Source organism: Pogona vitticeps, chromosome 5 (assembly GCF_051106095.1).
Source record: "Pogona vitticeps strain Pit_001003342236 chromosome 5, PviZW2.1, whole genome shotgun sequence".
NCBI lineage: Eukaryota > Metazoa > Chordata > Lepidosauria > Squamata > Agamidae > Pogona > Pogona vitticeps.
The window spans coordinates 44,280,704-44,301,072 of record NC_135787.1 but is presented as its reverse complement, the minus strand read 5'-3'; the positions used below and the strand labels follow the sequence as shown (position 1 = coordinate 44,301,072).

Sequence of the window (20,369 nt, the reverse complement as noted above, 5' to 3'; positions counted from 1 at the left end):
CCCTGTGGCCAGCTCATCTAGTGACGTGTCTGGATTGCGGCAGCAGCCTCGCTCATCCTTCCAGTCGCTCCGGGAGCTTCGCTCTCTTCCTGCTTGACTAGCGACTCAGCAGCCATGCTGGGAGACTCATCCTCCCTCCCACTTCCTGGAGTGGCCTGGTTGAGCAGGAATTCTGCCGCCAGACTCATGAGCAGACAGGCCAGCCCCTCATTAGGTCCAGCTGCACCAGGGATATTTGTATTTGTGTACGAATACCCCCCCCATCTCTACTCCCAATCTATATGCTAGCTCTCTTTTCCTTCTTATTCTCTGCATGTTTAAGACATCTTAAATTTATGTTCTCCTGGCTTGGATATGATAAATTGTTGTGAGCTTTTTGCTTTGTGGCACAGAGACTCTCTAGTTACTATTTCCTTCCCTTCACTGCAAACCATGGAGATACAGGCATTTTATTAATTATATTTAATAATATACTGCTCTTGTGCCTGAAAATACCCTCAGAGAAAAGAATGCCCTGTGTAATTGTATATTTTCTCCATATACTCAATAGTGAGTATGGTAATTTTGTTGGAACTTGTGCTCCCACTGGCTGAAAGCCTGTTGATAGTGTAATCCAAATCACAGCTTTCTGACCCTTCCTCTCCAGTGAACGAAGTAACCCGCTATGATTCTTATGGACACATGTGTATATGTGCAAAGAGCACTCCCTTGCCCAAATTGCAGCAAGGGTATTTTATTTATCAAACAAAAATGTTAAAATTTAGCATAGACTATGAACAGGATTTTAGCCACTGTATACCAAGTGTAACCTTTCCACTGTTCAAATGAGCTTATAAATGTTACTATCCCCTAGTTGTCATGAAAAAAGCCTAGAGTCTTTAAACTTGTTCAGAGTAGGAAATAATCTGTTTTACCATTTAACAAAATCCATCCTCCTTGCTTCTGTGGGGGTCACTGATGAGGAGTATTTACATACAAGCCTATTGTATATTAGAAATTTCCATTCTTGTAGTCTGCATCATATTAGGTTCATGGTCAAGTGACATGAAAAAAGTAAAAAACAAATGTTACACTAGTTACATTTGATGTAAGTTTTCATAAAGAGTCCCCACTTCTTTGGATGCAACATGGCTGTTCCTCTGAGAAATTTTAAGAAGCTATACCTAGAATGCATATACCAAATACTAAATAAACACTATCAGATTATGAAAATTAATTAGTGGGAAATAAATGAAAGGTGTTTTCATCATTTTGTTTTATAGCATGAACTGGAAAATATTGAGCCAACTCAAGGATTGTCAATTGAAGCTTCTGTAGCATTCCTCCAGAGATTAATTAGCCTTGTAGATGTATTAATATTTGCAAGTTCCCTTGGATTTACAGAAATAGAGTCAGAGAAGAATATGTCATCAGGTGGAATATTACGACAGTGTCTTCGACTTGGTAAGCAAAAAGTGGTCTATCGTTAAAACCTATTTTCATGAGTTATGATTTTTGTTATAAGAATCCATCCAATATGTTTAGCAGAGGGACAAAATATACAGTCATATGTGGTACGAAGTACAATTGAACATTTCTAAGGTTACTATAAATCCTGAATGCTTACTTTTTGTTCAGGGTAATAATAACTTCAAGTACAACCTGGGAAGTTCCCACCAGATCTCAACACTTTCTGATGTTCCCTAGGTGTATCATTATTCTGTCAGTCTCAGAGATGTACTTGCCATAGGCTGGAGTTAGTATGCCACTGTCTTAGAACGCCATGATAAGGATTGGTTGATATCATTTTAGTACATCTCTTGAATATTTCACATTTTGAAGCCTTGAACAGATAGGAGTTGAAACAGCTAAAGGAGTGTTTTCATGGATTAAGAGCATCAGAGAAGGAGTTCCTCAGAGTGTATTCTGTAAAAGATGTGCCGTGATATGTAAAGGGGATGGTATTCTCTTCAGTGCTGGTTCAAAGCCTTTTATTTGAACAAGAATATATTATTTTTTAAGCTGCCTAGCTGATGGGGTTAAGCTTCTTGATTTTACTGTTGATTTAAATTTGAATTTGTTTTCTTTTGTTTTTGTTTTATTCTGAATTTTGCATCTAGGTTGAAAGTGGTTTCCGTATAGAAAATAAAATAATATTTGAAAGATTCAGCATAAATATTAATCATTGCTATTGTTTTTAGTAATAAGATGATGAAGAATCAATAGAGTCACAGTGTGGTATGTGTTTGAAATAGTAATCTGTATTATAAACAGGCTTTAAACAATTCCTTTTTTCTGAAGTAAAGATATATTTTAGAATTTGCTTGTGCTGAAGATACCAACTTTAAATATATGCAGTCTGTGTATCAAATTGGAATATATTTTCTGTGTAACATGAACATAATCCTAATTTTCATACTGTTACATCTACTTTTGCATTTCAGAGTTATGCCCTTGCCTTAAAATAGGAAAATATGATCTCATTGTATAGCTAAGAGTGTTAGTACACCTGCATCGATTCCTTAGCATAGCGTCGTGAAAAAATTTGAAGAGATCTCCCAAGTTATCCTTTCGAAAAGTCATAAGTATTTATTATGAGAGATAACCCCTTCCACTTGGATTAGTTTTATTGGAAAATCTGTAATTTGTGTCTTTGCTGCAGTAGACATGCACGTTTAGCAGTGCTCCATATTTTCAAATGTGTTTTATATCTTTTTATTTTAGTGTGCGCAGTGGCAGTCAGAAATTGTTTGGAGTGCCAGCAGCAGCAGGCACTAATGAAGTCTAGTGGAGAAAATGTTAAGTGTCAGAAAACAGTACAAAGCCTGATAGCAGCTGGAAGGTCTGGAGCAAAGGCAAGTATCTTCTGACATTAAATGCAGGCAGATGTTGATAATGTTATCTTTGACCTGATGGATAAGCCTCTGGAGCTTTATTTATAGTAGTTCAGTGACTGGACAGAAAAAATCTGGCATTTGAAAACCATAAGCAGTTTTTTCTAACTTGTGTACTTAATAGTACATCTTATGAATGCTGCCATTTTGGGGGAAGGAGAGAGAGAAGAATCCTGTATATATCCTAAACGCATTAAATTTCTTGGGGTTTTTTGATGGTAGAGATACTTTTAATATCTGCAGGAAAAATAATTTATCTGAAGCAACGATGTTCCCTACGTTACTGCTGTTGTAATACTGAGAATGTTGTAATAACTTTATTTCCATTCATACAATTTTTTAACAAAATAACATGGTTCAAATATTGTTTTATTCTGATCAGAGCCCAGTTGATATTGTGACTGGAGGAATTTCTCCCATAAGAGATATCGACAGACTTCTGCAGGATATGGACATTAACCGGCTTCGTGCGGTGGTCTTTAGAGATATTGTGAGTTACCAGATTTCCCCCTTTTATTGCTTTGCTTATTTTCTGAGCTAGCATTGTCTTTACACAGTTTGCCATGTTGTCAAAGTCTAATGCAGCATCTGTAGAATCATAAAACCGTGTGAGAATAGCAGATCCCAGATTTGGGGTCAGGATGAAAAGTTCAACATTCTCGTAAAGTGTTGTCCTTGCAGATGGTTTCAGTTTTATAACATTGTCCCACCCCGATACTTGGGACAGAAATTTATCAATGGTCTCTAAGTTATAGGGCACAGAACAGCTTTTGATGATCATCTCACAAGTTCCTACAAGAGGAAATAGACCTTCATCTGGTCCTTGTCTATCAAGACTGGAAAGGGTATTAAAATCTACACAGCCTGGGGTGAAACCAGAAAGTTGCCATCCCAAACTGAATCTGCAAAGCTGCAGTTTCATTTTTTGAACTTACTTTAAATGATAGAGCCTGGCCATTCTATTTGGCCTAGATGTGAGAGACTTAATTCTTCCACAACTCTGTAACACCCAGCCTACTAACGAGTCCAGCAGAATTCAAAAGCTAGAACCCCTTTGTTTGATTTTGGAGGTCTAATAAAGTCATTACCCACCCTTGAATTTAGATTCTGCAACAAGGACCTTTGGTGTTTAGAGAGAGAGGTTGAAATAGGTATCAACTGTGTATAATAATGAGTTTTGGCTCCAAAATGCTGATTGACTGAACAATTTCTTATTGCTGTTAAAAATCATAGGGAATAAAATGAGATACAGTATTCCATGGGGCACCCACCCAATGGGTCAAGCTATAGATACACAGTACTGTCTTCCGGGAGCTTTTGGCCAAATAAAATTGGAATGATTCCAAATCCCTTATTAACCAAATGTGGTCTGAAGTGGTATAAGATTTTTTTTACATCATTCACTAACCAGCATCCTATTGTGGATTTACACTGATGTAAGTGTAATTATACAATTTGAATTGGTGAATTACTGCTAATTAGCAAGTTGCTCTCACATTCCTAGCTGTGCGCACCAACTCACACCACTGATATGTAGCTAAGAATGAGAGCGATAACTTGTTAATCAGTGAAAATTCATGACTGTGATTGACATACTTACACATCCATCAGCATGAGTTCACAATAGTATTCTGCCCCCAGCATATGTAGGCCAAGTTTGAGTACCAGTAATGAAAAGTTCTATGACTCTTCAGTATGGATTCCTAGAAGTAATCTACAATGGGCCATACTGTTTTTAATGATTGACTTGAATAAGTCAGCTTGTGGCATGTTAATTTGTAGTGTTGTTTTTAACAGGAGGATAGCAAACAGGCACAGTTCTTGGCCTTGGCTGTAGTATATTTCATCTCTGTCCTCATGGTATCAAAATATAGAGATATTCTGGAACCTCAGGATGAAAGGAAGCAGACTCAGTCTATTCAGTCTCTCAAGGCATCAATAACAGGTCAGTGACTTATATTAATTGGATTTTTTGCATTGTTGCCTGGGAGTTAGCCCTACTGAACACAGTGGCATTTAATGGCTGAATATATATTAAGTTGTGTAGATATTGCAGGTTTTTAGTTTCCACATTGATTTTATTGAAAATAATACATATACCTGTACATGTTTTTGATCTGTATGTGTAGTTCTATGATATGACTCTTGATGAAAACCCTGCAGTCTAATAGATTCATAGGACACATCATGAAGTTTGTGCTTTTTTAAAAGGATGGTTCAAACATTTCTTAGACTTACTCTTAACAGTTTTGAAAATAGATGTTTGAAACCTTTTCTAATTACTTCTTTTAAATACTCTGTTAGTTTAGTAGTCCTGAGGGACACTTAAGAGCAATCACACAGAATTTGTTTTTCAAAGTTGCTTCTGCTTTCTGCCCAGAACATTAATTTTTAATAGTTTTCTTGGCTTTCCTTGTGTGTAGCTGAATATGTGAAGAAACTTTCAAAAGGGTTTCAAGAACTACAGCTCAGTGTTACTTATATGATCCACTTCAGCAAAATTCAAATTTGGGGAAAATGCAGAAGAATATTAACAAAATGCTTATCAATTGAAAATTGCATATGGAGCTGCATGGTAGAGTAATATTCAAGTTTCATTTAGTAGGATGGGCTGTTTCAGGCCCTAGAGTTATGCCTTGTTGCAGTATCACGGAGCATAGTGCGTGACACCTGAAGAACTGCACTGTTCTTTAGAGAGAAAAAAATTACAGTGAAACTTGTCCAAACAAATGATTTTTTTCCCCAGCCATTGAAGTGTGCTGGGACAAAAGAGAGAGAGAGAGAGAAATTGAGAAAAGATTTTAAAAAGGCTTATGTCAGCTCTTCTGACACATGTACCTTTCCTGGCATGACATACCATCCATTCTCAATGATATTGATTAGCTGCCTGGGAAAGGTTTTTATTTAATTATTTGAAGTATTTTTTTACCCCACCTTTCTCTTTAAAAAGAACAAAAGGAGGCTTACAACAGTGAAAGACAATATTTAGAGTAGAAAACAATGAGAATACAGTGGTGGTTAACATCATTAAAAGACGATATTTAAAGCTAAGAACAATAAGTAAAGAGGCAACTTACATCATTAAAAGGCAATATTAAATCTAATAACAGTAAGTATGCAAACTGCCTTGTTGCCCTGAGCCTATTTTTGGTGTTGATTTTTATTACCATTTTTAGTGTAGTATTTGATTCTTTGTAAAATTTTATAGTTTTTAGCTTTTAAATATTGTGTTTTAATGGTGTGTGCCACTTTCAGTCCTTTTTATGGATAAACATGAGGCATAAATAAATAAACAAACAAACATAGCTTAAGTCTCAATGAATTTGAATAAATATGATGGCAGTCATAGTTTAATCTACTCTTCGTAACTAAAGTGATAACTTTTTGGGCACAAAATGAACCATGAACCAAAAAATAAAAATAAAATAAAAATAAAACCCTGACAAACGGGGGCGGATTCATAGTTCATTTCAACTCCAGTTCGGGGATATGGAGGTGGCAGGAGCAGATAGCCTCCCTCCAGACACGAACTGAAAAAATGAGCTGCGAAATGTTTCTTCTTCTTTTTGGGTTTGTGGTGGTTCGTGGTTAGCCACAAACTATCACAAGCTACTGATTTTCTAGTTTGCACCCATCTCTAGTGAGACCTTATAATATCCCAGCTACCACCTGTATTTTATGTCATCATTGTAAATTATCATCTGTTGATAAATGTGTTCTTTTTTAAAAAAGTGATACATTAATAAAATAATGCATCTCTTTGAGCTCTTTTAAAGGACATTTCTAACGCTGACATGTCTTGTGTATCTTTCACAGAAAGCCCTCCTGCAGCTATTGCCAGTTCAGTTTCTGCATCTAATGAGTCAGAAGGTGTCGTGTCTGTACAAAGAAGAGATTCTGGTATTGAAGAGGAAGGACATTCTGAATTAGGGCACAATTCTGAGGCTGGCACAGAAGCAGAAACACATTCTGTGAGTGTAGGCCCAGATGCAATCAGTGAAGTATTGTCTACCCTATCTTCAGAGGTCAGTAGATCTCAGGAGAGCAGAGGTGAAGCACAGAGTGAGGTGGACAACAAAACTGCATCCTCTGTACAAACTGCAAAAAATGTAAATGTTAAGGATATTTTAAGAAGCTTGGTCAGCACACCTGCAGATGGCGCTGTGGTGGATCCTGGTATTCTTCTGCCAACTTTTCTTGGAGCCCTTGGAGACAGTGCAGCTGAACAGCCAGTACAGTTTCGGTCCTTTGACAGGTAAGGAGTATTAAATACTGACCTATTTTAATATTAAATTATGTGTAGTTAATTTTTTAAAAGAATCTAAGGTGGCGGCAGCATATATATTCCTCCTGTTAACCAAAACACAGCACTTTTCAGCAAATAAAGGATTGTAAAGGAATAGTTTTGGAATCCCTGCAGACTTGTGTATACTATTATGCTAAAATTATGCATCTAGCTTTATAGTGGATTCTAACTAAAATAACATTTCAGGCATTTTTGTTGGGGATTGATTTACAGTTTATTTCTAATATTTTCATAGAATCATAGAAAAGTGAAGTTGGAAGGGGCCTATAAGGCCATCAAGTCCAATGCACTTAATAGTAAGTCCAAGTATAAAATTACAACTCTCATTGTTGAAAATAAATGCATAGATCAAAAAAAGTATCTTAAGTATCTAGTGTTTCAAAATATTTTTTAAATCCACTGGATAGAATGCACATTGCAGTTTAATTGACTTTGGTACCCAAAATGGAAAAAAAAACCTTTCAAAATTATTTTAATTAAATTATAAATCACTGGGAATTTCTGATTGTTTGCCCTTGACATTATAATAAATTATACACACAAAATTTTATGAAAATCAATGGCCAGAATCTTCCTGGTACTTGTATAAGGTTTGTGTAACTTGCTGCAGTTTATCTACATCTGCTTGAATGGATGTCAGGGTGGATCTTGGTCACAAGTCCAGTTTTGGCCCTGATTGCACAATCAAGATGCACCCCAACACCTCATCAATTAGGTTACAAGTGTTCACAGCAAATTATTCAACACCAACAAGATGTTGTCCAGTATTGAATAAATAAATTTAATATAGGAATTATATTTTTCTTTTTGACTTAAAAGTAAATAAATTTGTGCATTGCCATATTGTCATTCACTTCAGAAATAACATGAAGGTTAGCTTACTGTGTGAAGGGCTGAGGATTAGCACTGTCTTGTTGCAAAAAGCACGTGAACTTTATCAGCGATTGTAAAATGCTGAGCTCAGGAGATTAAAGTAAAAGTTTGAAAGCCCCACATTGTGTTTTTTTTAACTCTTTTATTTATTTATTATCAACTAAGAATAAGGTGAGAAATACAACGGGTAAAAGGAAGTAGGGGGAAAGTAGGGGGAAAGTAAAAGGGTTGGGGGGGTAGGAGAACACAAAGTATACAATCATCCAATCTATTCATGTTATGATAACAAATCAACTTTCCACTTTTTTACAATTTGATTACCCTCCAGCTTTCAATTTGCAGTTATATCTTTGTTTAAATCTATGTTATTCCAACACTATCTGGAGACTGAAGGTATTTGTATAATAAGTTCCATTGTTCAGTTTCCTTTTGAATTGTACAGTCTTTCAACACGTTTGAAAGAATGTCCATTTCTGCCGCTTCCCATATCTTCTCAGTAAGTTCCTCTTGTTTCGGTATCTCTGCTTTCTTCCGATTTTTAGCATAAAGCTTTCTGACTGTAGTAGCTATATAGATCACTAGATAACTCTTTATCTCATCTATATTGCCTGGTATCATACTTAATAGAAGCAATTCTGGGGTTCATAGGCCTTCAGTCTCGAGAGACTATGGTAATGTGCTCTGTATGGAGGACTTCAGCACTGTATGCGAAGCTGGAGTGTCCTCTCCAGATCACGAAGCCTGGGTAAAATAATATGGAGGATAGGCTGTTACCCAAGCAGGAAATCCCCCCTCTCCACATCACTGAAATAGTTCAATGGAAAGGCAAAAGCCAATACAACTTGTTCCAGTGATGTTGCAGGAGTTGCCAGAACGACATTAAGCGCCTCTGGGACTCTGGCTCCGGATTTTGCCTCGAGGTTAACTCCTGAAGTCTGGGGTTAGTGGAGTTTCAGTTAACTGTTGTTTGACATCTAATGTCATCTCTTTCATCTGATCTACTATTTGGCTAAGACGTTCATTTACTTTCTGAAATCCTGCTGTTATATTTTGCATGGTAGTCTGCCATTCTTTCTCTGATTTTTGTGCCACTAATTTTCCCAAACTTTGAGACTGGGCAAGAAAGGTCTCCAGCATTTGGTGCTTTAGTTTTTTTGGAGGCCATTTTGATCTTTTCAGTGAGTGGGGTTTGTGTAAATAATACTATATCCTTCACCAAAGTGACCAGCCTTCAAATATACTACCTACTCTTTCAGAAGTTTCCATTATTTTATCAACAAACCACAATCAAAAACCTCCCCTAGGATCTTCCTCCAATCTTTACACAGATGTTATAGTATGTAAATGAACTTTTAGCCCAGCAGTTTAAAATACAACCATGGTAAAGATATTCCTCCTTCTCCAGAAACCTAACAAATTTCTATTATCAGAGTCCCACGCACTCCACGAAAAAGTCCAAGCTAAACAGCAATCACAGGGTTTCAGTCTCTCCAGTAGGTGTCCTTGTAATCTGTCATATGTTCCTTCCATTAATCCAAAGATTCAATCAAGAACTTTAGTCCTGGTTTTCCTAGCTCCACAGTCGAAGTCTGGTACCGCGATGTCATGTTTCTCAGTCTGGTTTCCTTGCTTCTAAAAGCTCATTCCTCCTTCTCCAGAAACCTAACAGAATTCTAGTATCAGAATCCCACACAGTCTAGGGAGAAAGTCCAAGCTAAACAGCTATCACAGGATTCCAGTCTCTGTTTCTCGATCTGATTTCCTTGTTTCTAAAAGCTTTAAGTCCCTTTCACTGTTATTCACTCTGGGATTTTTTTCCAGAAAGAAAAGATTTCCCCCCATCTCACTCACTCACTTTTGGCCTTGAACAGCCTGCTGTTTAAGAGTCAGTTTCACTTTTGAGGAAGCAGACTGGTAAGGCAGCTCGCGGCTCCTTGCCTTCTTTTGGCCAAATATTTTCACTCTGATTTTCTTTTTCCGCTTAATGGGGCGATTCATAAATCAAAGGCTTCAACTTACTTTTTTGTTGTGTACTTTCAATGCTGTACTTGTTCTCCTCTCCTCCAGGGTGGGTGGGTTACTCACAGCTGCGTGCCCAAAATGGCTCCTGCCTGATCTGTGCTCACGGTGATCTCTTCAGAGGGAAGAAACACCAGGTTGCTGCCCAGCTTCCCTCAGCTCCACTGCTCACCATGCTTCAGGGAGATTTCTCCTAGTTGCCCCTTCGATCCCCCATTTCTCAAGGACACCCCAAACCGGGCGGTTCCAGCTTTTCCCGGGAGCTGTTCCCAGGAGTTGCTGACAGCACCATGACAAAATCCACCTTTTTCTGAAAGCCCCACATTGTTGATCAAGAAAAGGAGATCAGCCTCTGTCTGTTTTTCAGGATGTATTTGTAACATTTGTATTCCTGGGAATTGATATCATAGAATTAGAAATTATAATGAAATATTGGTCTGTTTTCTATATTACGAACAAAAACCAATAGGGATGCTGAGCTTATTTTTTAGCTGCCTCAGATGTGGAGACACACGAGGCTGCCTCTGAAGAAGGTTTATAGCTAAACTCCACATCTTTCTGTCAGGGCTAAAACACTGAGTAGTGTAAAACTGGAACATTGTATGGTACATAGGAAAACACTGCAAGGACACGCAAATTTAGTAACAGTAGATTTCCCTCTTTTAACTGGACTTGGACAGGTTTTGGCCTTCAGTGTCACCAGAGTTTATCCTGGATCTGGTAGCAATGTGTCGCCTGGGAAAAATTGAATACAACTCTCAGAATCTCATAACCAGCAATGCCCATTTGTCCTGTTGGGTTATGGTTTCTATGAACTGTTGTTCACATAGTGATATTTCAAAGCTTTGAGTACAACCCACAGGATTTAATTATTATTATTATTATTTGCTTTGTGAACTCACAAAAGATAAATTGTGACTGTTTTTCTTGTGTCATTATACAGTTGTCACAAAAACTTTCGTGAAGGTATGTCAAGGTGTTAATGTTTTCCCTTTTTAGGAGTGAGTGTAAAGTATAATGTGTTTTAGAGCTTTCAGGTTTTTTTTTAAAGCAAGCAAGGCATCTCTTTTTCTCAGTTGTGTTGTATCCAGAGTTATTTTTATTGTCCAAGTGGAGTTCTCTTTGAGATGTTTGGGCTGATGAGAAATGAGGTTGAATTCCGATCCTCCATTTTCCTTTAGGCCACCGGGAACATCTCCCAAAGGCTCCTGTGATGCCCAGAACAGACTTTCAGGAGCTACTGTGGGAGGGCAAAATTGGTGAAATGGCTTCTGCCCTTGTTCTGACAATTAAAATCCACTAATCCACAATCTTCTGTGAATAGATGGCATTTTTCAATTTGTGGAAGGAGAAATTTGGAGCAAAACGAAATATCAAATAAAATAGTGTGGTTCTATTATTGTATAATAGTAAGCCAGTAAAACGCATCTCGCATCTCCAGGCCACTCTCATACATATTTTTCCAACCCAGTGCAGTAGCTTTGTACTTTATGGCTAATGTATACCTGTAGTCAACACTTCCAATACTCACTTCCCAATATTCACACCCCTTTCCTAAACAATGTATTCTACATGCTGGAATTCAGTTACTTGCAAAATCTAACATACCATAGACCAGCTGTAGTCACTGACTGGAGAACAGAAAATGTAAAGTATCGGTTTTCAAATCTCATTAACGGATATATAAATGCTTATAAAATAGGTAAAAATTAAACATTTCAGTTCTGTATTTTTTCTGTTCAGACAAATTCTAGTTAATATTAATTTTAATATTGCAGTACATTAACCACTTCTCTTGTAGTGTGTATCTGATACTTACTAGGCTGCAAATCCTCAGATGATAGGTAGAGTACAGAAGGCACTCACACATGAACTCAAAGATGTTATTGCATACAGAATTTCCTGCATTAAAAAATATATAAAAAGCTAAAAATGAACAGTTTATAAAATACATTTTAAAGTGGCTTAGCCTTTACATTTTACAGTATGGTGGAAAAAAGTATTTTCTTTCAGATGGCATGTAAAAGTTGATTGCAGGCTTGGGGTGAGGATGCGTGGAATAGGTTATGACCTCTTATTCAGGAAACTGGAGCTACACTCAAAGAGAGTTTTTCATCTCCAGGGACAAACCAAGATGCTAACATTACAGTGGGAAACTTTGGACAAGCAGACCTCAGGATGCTCTGTAGAACTTAGTGTGTCTGGTTTATATTTAATGTATTGTCTGGTGCAAAACACAAAGCCCAGTGAGTTAATGTTTTTCATTTTTGGGGGGTAGCAGGGTGAAGACACCTTGTTAAAAGTTTTTTTTCCCCATGTAGCAGTTTTACAGCAAAGTATCTCTGGGAATTTCAAAGCATTTCTCTGATCCTGCATTTATCTCAGGAATGTTGTGTCAGAAATCAAAACTCTCCTCATATCTTAAGGATTATCAACTTTCCAGCCATAGCTGGAGAGTATACAGTAACAGCTATGTGAGTGAAACCTTGCTGAAAGACTGCTAGGTTGTGGGTTCTTGCAAACAACAAGGTGTGTGTGCTCATTCCCATGCCAAAAATTACCCTTTTATCTTATGTGCAGATCCAATCTGGTGATTAGTGGGTGCCAGGGATTTATCTTGATAAAAGTTCAAGGCCTGGCCTGACTCTTTTCATTAACCCAATAGAGACACTGAATTAGCAGTCTATTTGCAGTATTTGTCCTCTGTAACCTTTTAAGAACAAAAAATATTTTTTGTTATTGTGAAGATGCTGCCAGTTTAACAGTCCTGATGAAGTGTTTTTGTTAAAGAAATTGAACCCATTTGTTACTATGTTTAGCATGGAGAATAACAGACAATCCCATCTATAACAACAACAACAATATCCTCTTCCCAGTCACAATCACAGTCAATCACAATACAGTCATACATTTTTAAACCTTTCAAACAAATGAGAGGAAGTTACACTAATAAACTACTTTTGAAGACACATTGCCAGATTTTAAAATTCAGTTTGAGAATAGGGATTAATTCATATAGTAAATGCACATTTCACTTTGAAAGGAGTTAGGCCTGTTAGCAGTCTTTGTGAAATGCTAAAAACCCAATGAATTGTGACCTGGACATTCTAGTCCTTTCTCCTTTCAGCAGGAGAAAAACTGTCAAGTAAATGGAAATAGTTTAAAGCCACTGTTCTCCTACATAACATACATGAGTTACTAATAGTTAGAATAGATTAGAATGTGTGTTAACTTATTTTAAGTATTAAACTGTTCTTAGAGACCTCCACCCAAAGACATTCTAACTATTTATAAATTGGTGGGTAAAAAAAATCAGCATATCTCAACTGATTTCTCTCAAATCTTTGATGTTACACTTATTCTCTGATTTGACCTTATAGTTTCAAGTGGGCCAGACTTCACCTGAAATATTCTCTCCAGGGAGGACTCTCTCTCTCTCTCTGTGTGCACATCTGTACATGTGTGTGTACATTCATACACATATGTGCCGACATTTGCTGGGTGCTTTTATTGTTTGCAGGCAACTATCAGATGCAGAAAGTTGTAACATCTGCAAGAACTGTTAAGAGGAAGGTAAAAGGTCAAAATCGGGGCCCTTTAAATGTTACCCCATGCTGGTCCAGTTCCTGGCAATGTAGATCTTTCCCCCCCCTTCTGTAGCTTTTGTGTCCAGCTTTCTCTTGCACCCTCAGGGCTGTTTCAGACCTCCTGCATTTGGTTCATAAGATGCTGTTTCAGATTGCATTTGACTCGTTGGGAAACTGGATGCTTATACTAAAAAATGTTCCCCCTACCCTGTTTCATCATTCATCAGTAAGGGGAAGAAATCTTCAAACTCTTATCTTATTCCATGAGCAGTTGTCCCTGTTTCATTCTGTATACATTCATCTTGTATGTGTCATATACTTTTCAGTTTTCATGTCCTTGATTCTCACTATTTCCTCAGCACTCTACTTTAACCTGGTCTGATTGGTTAGTTTCTGTTCCCTGCATTGTCAGACTATTTATCTTCCTCTGTCAGTAATTAAGCAGCACAGTCCTGTATCAAGTTAGGCTTTACTCACTTGTAAGTGGTGCATTTAACACTGCAACTGCAGGCCTCTTCTTCCATAATCCTTACAGATTTCAGTTTGAACCTTAGTTTGGCCATTCAAAGGAAATGTAGGTAAAGGATTTCCAAATGGCAAGAACAACTTTTGGGATTATTGCTCTGTGACTGACACTACCTGTCCTGTCCTTATCCCCCAACTGGTCAATTTGCATGTTCATTAACATGTGAATGCTACTGAAATTTCACAAGTCTCCTGTATTTTCTATAGTACACAGTGCATCACTGTATACAACCAGTATCTAAAGAAAATAAGTGGGGTTGTGTTTATTGGTGCCACTTCTGTATGGTGATCAGAGGCTTCTTGACAGAGACTCTATGCAAATAGTTCAAGAGGCCTAGAATATGTAGAAGTCAAGGGCAGGGCAAAGTCTCCTTTGTCTCTCCTCCATATAATGTTTTATCTAACCAGTGCTAGTCATTATTTGTATAACAAAATGAAAGAGGGAAATTTGTTTCAGATTGGTAGCAGATTAAATATACCGTATTTTTCGCTCCATAAGACGCACCTTTCCATAAGACGCACCAATTTTAAAGGAGAAGAAAACAGGAAAATATAATCTGTTTTCTTCGCTCCATAAGATGCACAGACTTTCCACCCCCCTGTTTTGTGGGAAAAGGGGCCTCTTATGGTGCCAAAAATACGGTATGCATTTCATGTGTCTGAGGAAGTGGATGTGGGTCCACAAAACCTCATATTGAAATAAACCTGCCACAATATTTTGTCGTTTGCTTTCTGCCCTGCCCCACCCCCTCCTTTTTACCTTTTTGTGCTAAAACAAACTAACGTGGCTATCTTTTCCAAAACCTTTCCTGGAACCTTATATTACTTGGGAAAATGGAATGTTAAAAAGTATCAGCATGAGTTTCTGTCCTGACAGATGTATAAAATAATTTTTGCCAAGAGTAATTTTTACTTCAGTTTGACATTTTAATAGTGGTGGCACTACACTAAGCTACGTGTATTGTACTGCATAAAATGAGGTCCGTTTCCTTAGCCCTCTTCTTATTCAGTATATTCGTAAGAAGTGGAAAGGATAAATTGAGGGACCTTCTTATTATTGATGTAGTTTATACTCTGAAAGCTAGGATGACAGAAGTGCACTCTTATTTTAAATGTTTTTATAAAATGTTTGCAGTGATTTGTCCCAAACCATTACCTTGCAAAAAAAATCATCAGCAAGAGGCACACTCTGGTAATTACTGTGAAATAATCACATGTGTTCGTAGTTGAACTAATTTTCTTATATATGTACTGGAAGACTTTTGGTTATTTAATACAGTGGTGCCCCGCATAGCGAGGTTAATCCATTCCGGATTAACCATCGCTATGGGGAAACATCGCTGTATGGAACGGAAAACACCATAGAAACGCATTAAACTTAATTTAATGCGTTCCTATGTCTCTTAAACTCACCATTCTGCGAAGTTTCTCCATAGCGTCGCCATTTTCGCACCCTCGGTAAGTGAGGGCAGGGCGTGAAAATGGTGCGGGTGGCCATTTTCTGCACCTGGCGGCCATTTTGGAACCGCCGATCAGCTGTTCCCAAAATGGCCTCCGGGTGCAGAAATGATCGCAATGTGATGTTTAGCTTATCTAAACATTGCAATGCGATCGCATTAGCGACCCCAAAAAACGGGTCACTATGCGGATTCTTCGTTAAACGGTGCGCTCGTTAAGCGAGGCACCACTGTAGTTTATGAATTTGTTAAACTGGGTCACCATAATCCTTTGGTCACTGGAATGTTGAATCTGGGCTAGCCCCTAGACTTTCCAAGTCAAAATCAATTGACTTTCCAAGTCAAAATCAATAAATCCTGATGAGAGAGAGAGAGTTCAAATGGTTGCTGTTTTTATTTAGCTAAATAAAAAGTGTGACAGAAATCATGCCTCCAAGTGTAGGCACAACCGTGGAACAACCGGGCCATGCACAGGAAGACCAGGACTTTTATAACACTGGTTACACAAGGGAATGAGAGGAGAAATGGAGAAACGGGTAGTTCATGACCTATTGGCAGAAGGGATGGGGTTACAGAGGAATCTAAAACTTTATCAGAGTGGGAATCACAGAAAGGATGGAATTTTACAACAGGGTGGCTCAACAAGGTGGGTCTATAGACGACAATTACGGAAATACATGGTCACCTTGTTTATTTTATTTATTTGTTTGTTTGTTTGTTTAACTTATATGCCACCCACTCTACCCAGAGGTCTCTGGGTGGCTTACAACAATTGTATTGTATTGACAGGAAAACAATTTATTATCTTGCAAAGAGGTTACAAGGTTGGAGTCTTCCAAGGTGATAGGAAATAATGTTTGTATAGGAAAAGGTATTGGGCAAGTAAGACTGTCCAAGTGCAGTTCAGTTTGCATAAGATTGGTTGTATTTGCCTAGGGGAAGAGAGACAAAAACCCAGCTGTGTCTGTTGGTGGAAGGAATTACTTCTGCTGTGTCTGTTTGCTCCTCCAATCTAGATTGGAAGGTGAGAAAACCTGCCGTGGTGAAGGAAAACCTGGCCAGCCTTATTCCTTTACAGAAACTCTTTGAGGGAACAAAAAAAAAACCATGTACATATATGTATAAATCTGGCTGTGTTTTATCTCTCCAAACTGTTTTCTGTGTGATCTGATTAAAGGTGTGTCCTTCTTGCGTGTTTCATGTAGTGCCATCATCCCTTCAGGAAGACAGTGTTCAGTTTGACAACCTGAACTCATTTAGGAGTTAGTAATATGTCTGCATCACATTGCCCTGCTGCATGCAAGCATAATCAGGAGTAGAACAGCTCTGGAGATAAAAGAAGGTTTACGTATAATTCCTCTGCACATAATAGTTATTCAAGAATAGATTTTATGTTTATATCTAAAAATTTAATTTCTAAAGTAGTAAATACAAATATTAATGTGATAAAAATAATGGATCATGTGTTGATGATGATGGAGATGAAAGTTAAGAAAGATTACAGAGAAGCTAGGTGGAGAACAGATTCCAATATTTTTCAGTATACAGATGTAATGGATAGAGCTAAGAAATAATGGATGGAAATATGGTCAATAAATGAAGCAGGTGGGAGTAAAATAGGAGTTTTATGGGACACTATGACACTATGTTATGAGAGGAATTGCCATAAAAGAATCATGTAGAATAAAAAAACGGAGAGAAGAAAATATAAAAAAAATAGAAGAATCATTAAAAGATTTAGAAAGTAAATATTTTATAGATAGAGATAACAAGAAATTATTAGAGATTCAGGCTAAAAGGAGAGAGCTAGAAAGCATAGAGTTAGAAAAGGCCCAGAGGGATTTGATATACTTGAAGAGGAATTTTTTCAAATATAGTAATAAAAACTCAAAGCTTCTAGCTAGGGTAGCTCAAACTAAAAGATCAAAAAACACAATTGGAGTGATCAGATACAAAATAGGAAAGAATTGTAGCCTAATGAAGGAAAAATTAATGTTATTACAAGAATTTTACCAAAATTCATATAAAGGTAATAGGACAGTGGTGCCTTGCTTGATGATGTTAATTCGTTCCAGCGACATCGCTGTAGAGCGAAAACGTCGTCAAACAAAATAAACCCATTGAAATGCATTAAAAACTGGTTAATGCGTTCCAATGGGCGAAATACCTAATCGTCCAGCAAAGATCCTCCATACGGCGGCCATTTTCCAGTGCCTGTCTTGCGAAAAATGCCTCCTAAAAACAGCAGGGAACCATTTTGAGCAGCCGGTGGCCATTTTGAAAACCCAACAATCAGCTGTTTTGATCGTCGTAATGCGAAGAATCGGTTCCCGAAGCAGGGAACCGATCGCCGCAAAGTGAAAAAAACTATTAAAACATCGTTTTGCAATCGCAAAAACATCATTGTGAAGCAGATTCATCATTATACGGGGTAATCATTGAGCGGGGCATGACTGTACATCAAAAGAAGATATAGAAAATTATATTAAAGAAAATGTAAAGAATAAACTATTAGAGAATGATAAAGGAGAATTAGAAAAAGAGATAAAGAATGAAATTACAGAGGTTAATAACAAACTAAAAAATGGTAAAATTTTAGGCTTTGATGGAATGGGATCAGAATATTATAAAGCTTTTAAATCAATACTGATCCCCAAGTTAAAAATACTTTATAATGGAATATTTGAAGGAGAGAAAATACCAGATTCTTGATTTGACAGACCCAAGTTCATATAGACCTATTTCATTATTAAATCAAGATGCAAAGATATTTACTGCAATCTTGGCAAATAGAATGAATAAGTTTATTACAAAATATATTAAAGAGGATCAAAATGGGTTTTTAAAGGGAAGAGAAATGGAAAATTTAACTAGGAGGGATTTGAATATTATATATAATATAGAAAAGATAAATCAAAGACAGGTATTTTATCATTAGATATTTTTAAGGCATTTGTGAAGAATGGCCAGCATTAACGATCCTTTTTGAAGGGTTGGGGTTTTGGAAAGAAATTTAAGGGGGTAATAGACTTCTGTAGTAATTGTTAATGATGGGATGACAGAACAGATAACTCTAGGCTGAGGCACCAGACAAGGTTGCCTTCTTTCTCCAGTTCTGTTTTGTTTGATTATTGAGCAAATACAATAAGGAATGACGATTTAATTGAAGGTATGGGTGAAAATAGTAAAATAAAGATTAATTTATTTGCTGATGATTCCTTATTGACAGTGAAAAATCCATTAGAAACTATAGATAGAATTAAAATTCATTTAGAAAAATAACTGGATTACGTGTAAATTTGCAAAAATCTGAAATAATGTTGTTTAATCTTAATAAACTAGAACACAAAAAAAATTGTAGACATACCTCCATCCCTCAGCCCAGCTTCCTAGGGAGAAAGGCCCAGGGTCCTACGACACGCTCTTTTAAAGCAGGAAGTCCCACCCCTAGGCCCCACCAGTGGTTAAATCGCTGTACTGCAGCTAAAACTGTGCTCACAACCTGGGGTTCAAATCCCAGGTAGCTGGCTCAAGGTTGACTCAGCCTTCTATTCTTCCGAGGTCGGTAAAATGAGTACCCAGCTCGCTGGGGGGGCAATGTGTAGCCTGCATAATTAAATTGTAAACCGCCCAGAGAGTGCTTGAAGCGCTATGGGGCGGTATATAAGCAGCACGCTTTGCTTTGCTTTAAATTGGTTAAATATTTAGTTATAGATATAGTAAAAGATACTCAAAATAAAGGATCATAATTATACTAAATTAAAAGGAGTTATTAAAAAGAAACTACAGGAATATACTAATTTAAAACTTTCTTGGTATGGAAGGATCACACTGATAAAAATGAAGATTTTACCAAAAGTTAATTTTTTATTTAGAATGTTACCAGTACAGTTAACGGAAGATGATTTTAAATTTTGGCAAGGAATGATTCTGTAATGAAGGGAAGAGAGCCAGAATAAATAAAAAGTATTGGTATAAAACAACAAAAAAAGGAGTTATAGGCATACCAAATATAAAAAATTATTATTTGGCTAATCAGTTGAGGTTCATTGGGGAAATTATATATAACCCATAAGGGTTAATTTGGTGGAAAACGGAATCATCAGAAGTACAGGTGGGTATTGAAAAACATTTATTTGGTATGATTAAGAAATATAAAATAAACAACATTAATAACCCATTTTAAAAGACTATTTAAATGTCTGGTACAAGTATAGAAAGAATTTATGTCCATTTAACTCTCCATTAGGATTAGTGACTGAAATATAGAATTTTCCTGCCAATATGAAGCTTTATGCAGAATTATTTAAAGAAAAAAGTGATTAGATTAAAAGATTGGTTGTATAAAATGAGATCGAAAGATCAAATGAAACAAATCCTTCAAAATAAGAATATATCATGGTTGAATTATATGCAGTTAGAAAGATGGACTAATGAATGGGTAAAGAAGTATAATAAAGGTAGAGAATATATGAAGTATGAACAATTTATATTATGATGATCTTCAGATGACCGATTCAGTGAAGGGTGCAGTGAGTAAAATTTATAGATTCCTGCTTGATCTAGAAGAAGAAGAGACTGAGAAAGAAGTATTGAAGTTAGTGTGGGAACAAGGCTTAGGAAAAAGAATAAATGATAAAGAATGAAGGAAGATGTGGAAAATGAGGGTTTTACGATTTATGTCGGTTAGAATAAGAGAACATTTTTTTCACATTGGGTTTAAGATGGT

General features: G+C 36.9%; 1 protein-coding gene across 4 annotated transcripts in view; it reads left to right on the top strand.

Annotated features, from left to right (window-relative positions):
- The window catches only part of LRBA (LPS responsive beige-like anchor protein), a 456,729-nt gene that overhangs the window by 97,378 nt on the left and 338,982 nt on the right, over positions 1-20,369 (top strand). For all 4 annotated transcript variants that reach the window (XM_078394767.1, XM_078394766.1, XM_078394768.1 and 1 more), the window contains exons 25-29: positions 1,263-1,443; positions 2,704-2,834; positions 3,256-3,363; positions 4,671-4,818; positions 6,690-7,128. In XM_078394767.1, coding sequence (XP_078250893.1) covers positions 1,263-1,443; positions 2,704-2,834; positions 3,256-3,363; positions 4,671-4,818; positions 6,690-7,128 — 1,007 coding nt within the window. The remainder of the gene's footprint in view (positions 1-1,262; positions 1,444-2,703; positions 2,835-3,255; positions 3,364-4,670; positions 4,819-6,689; positions 7,129-20,369) is intronic.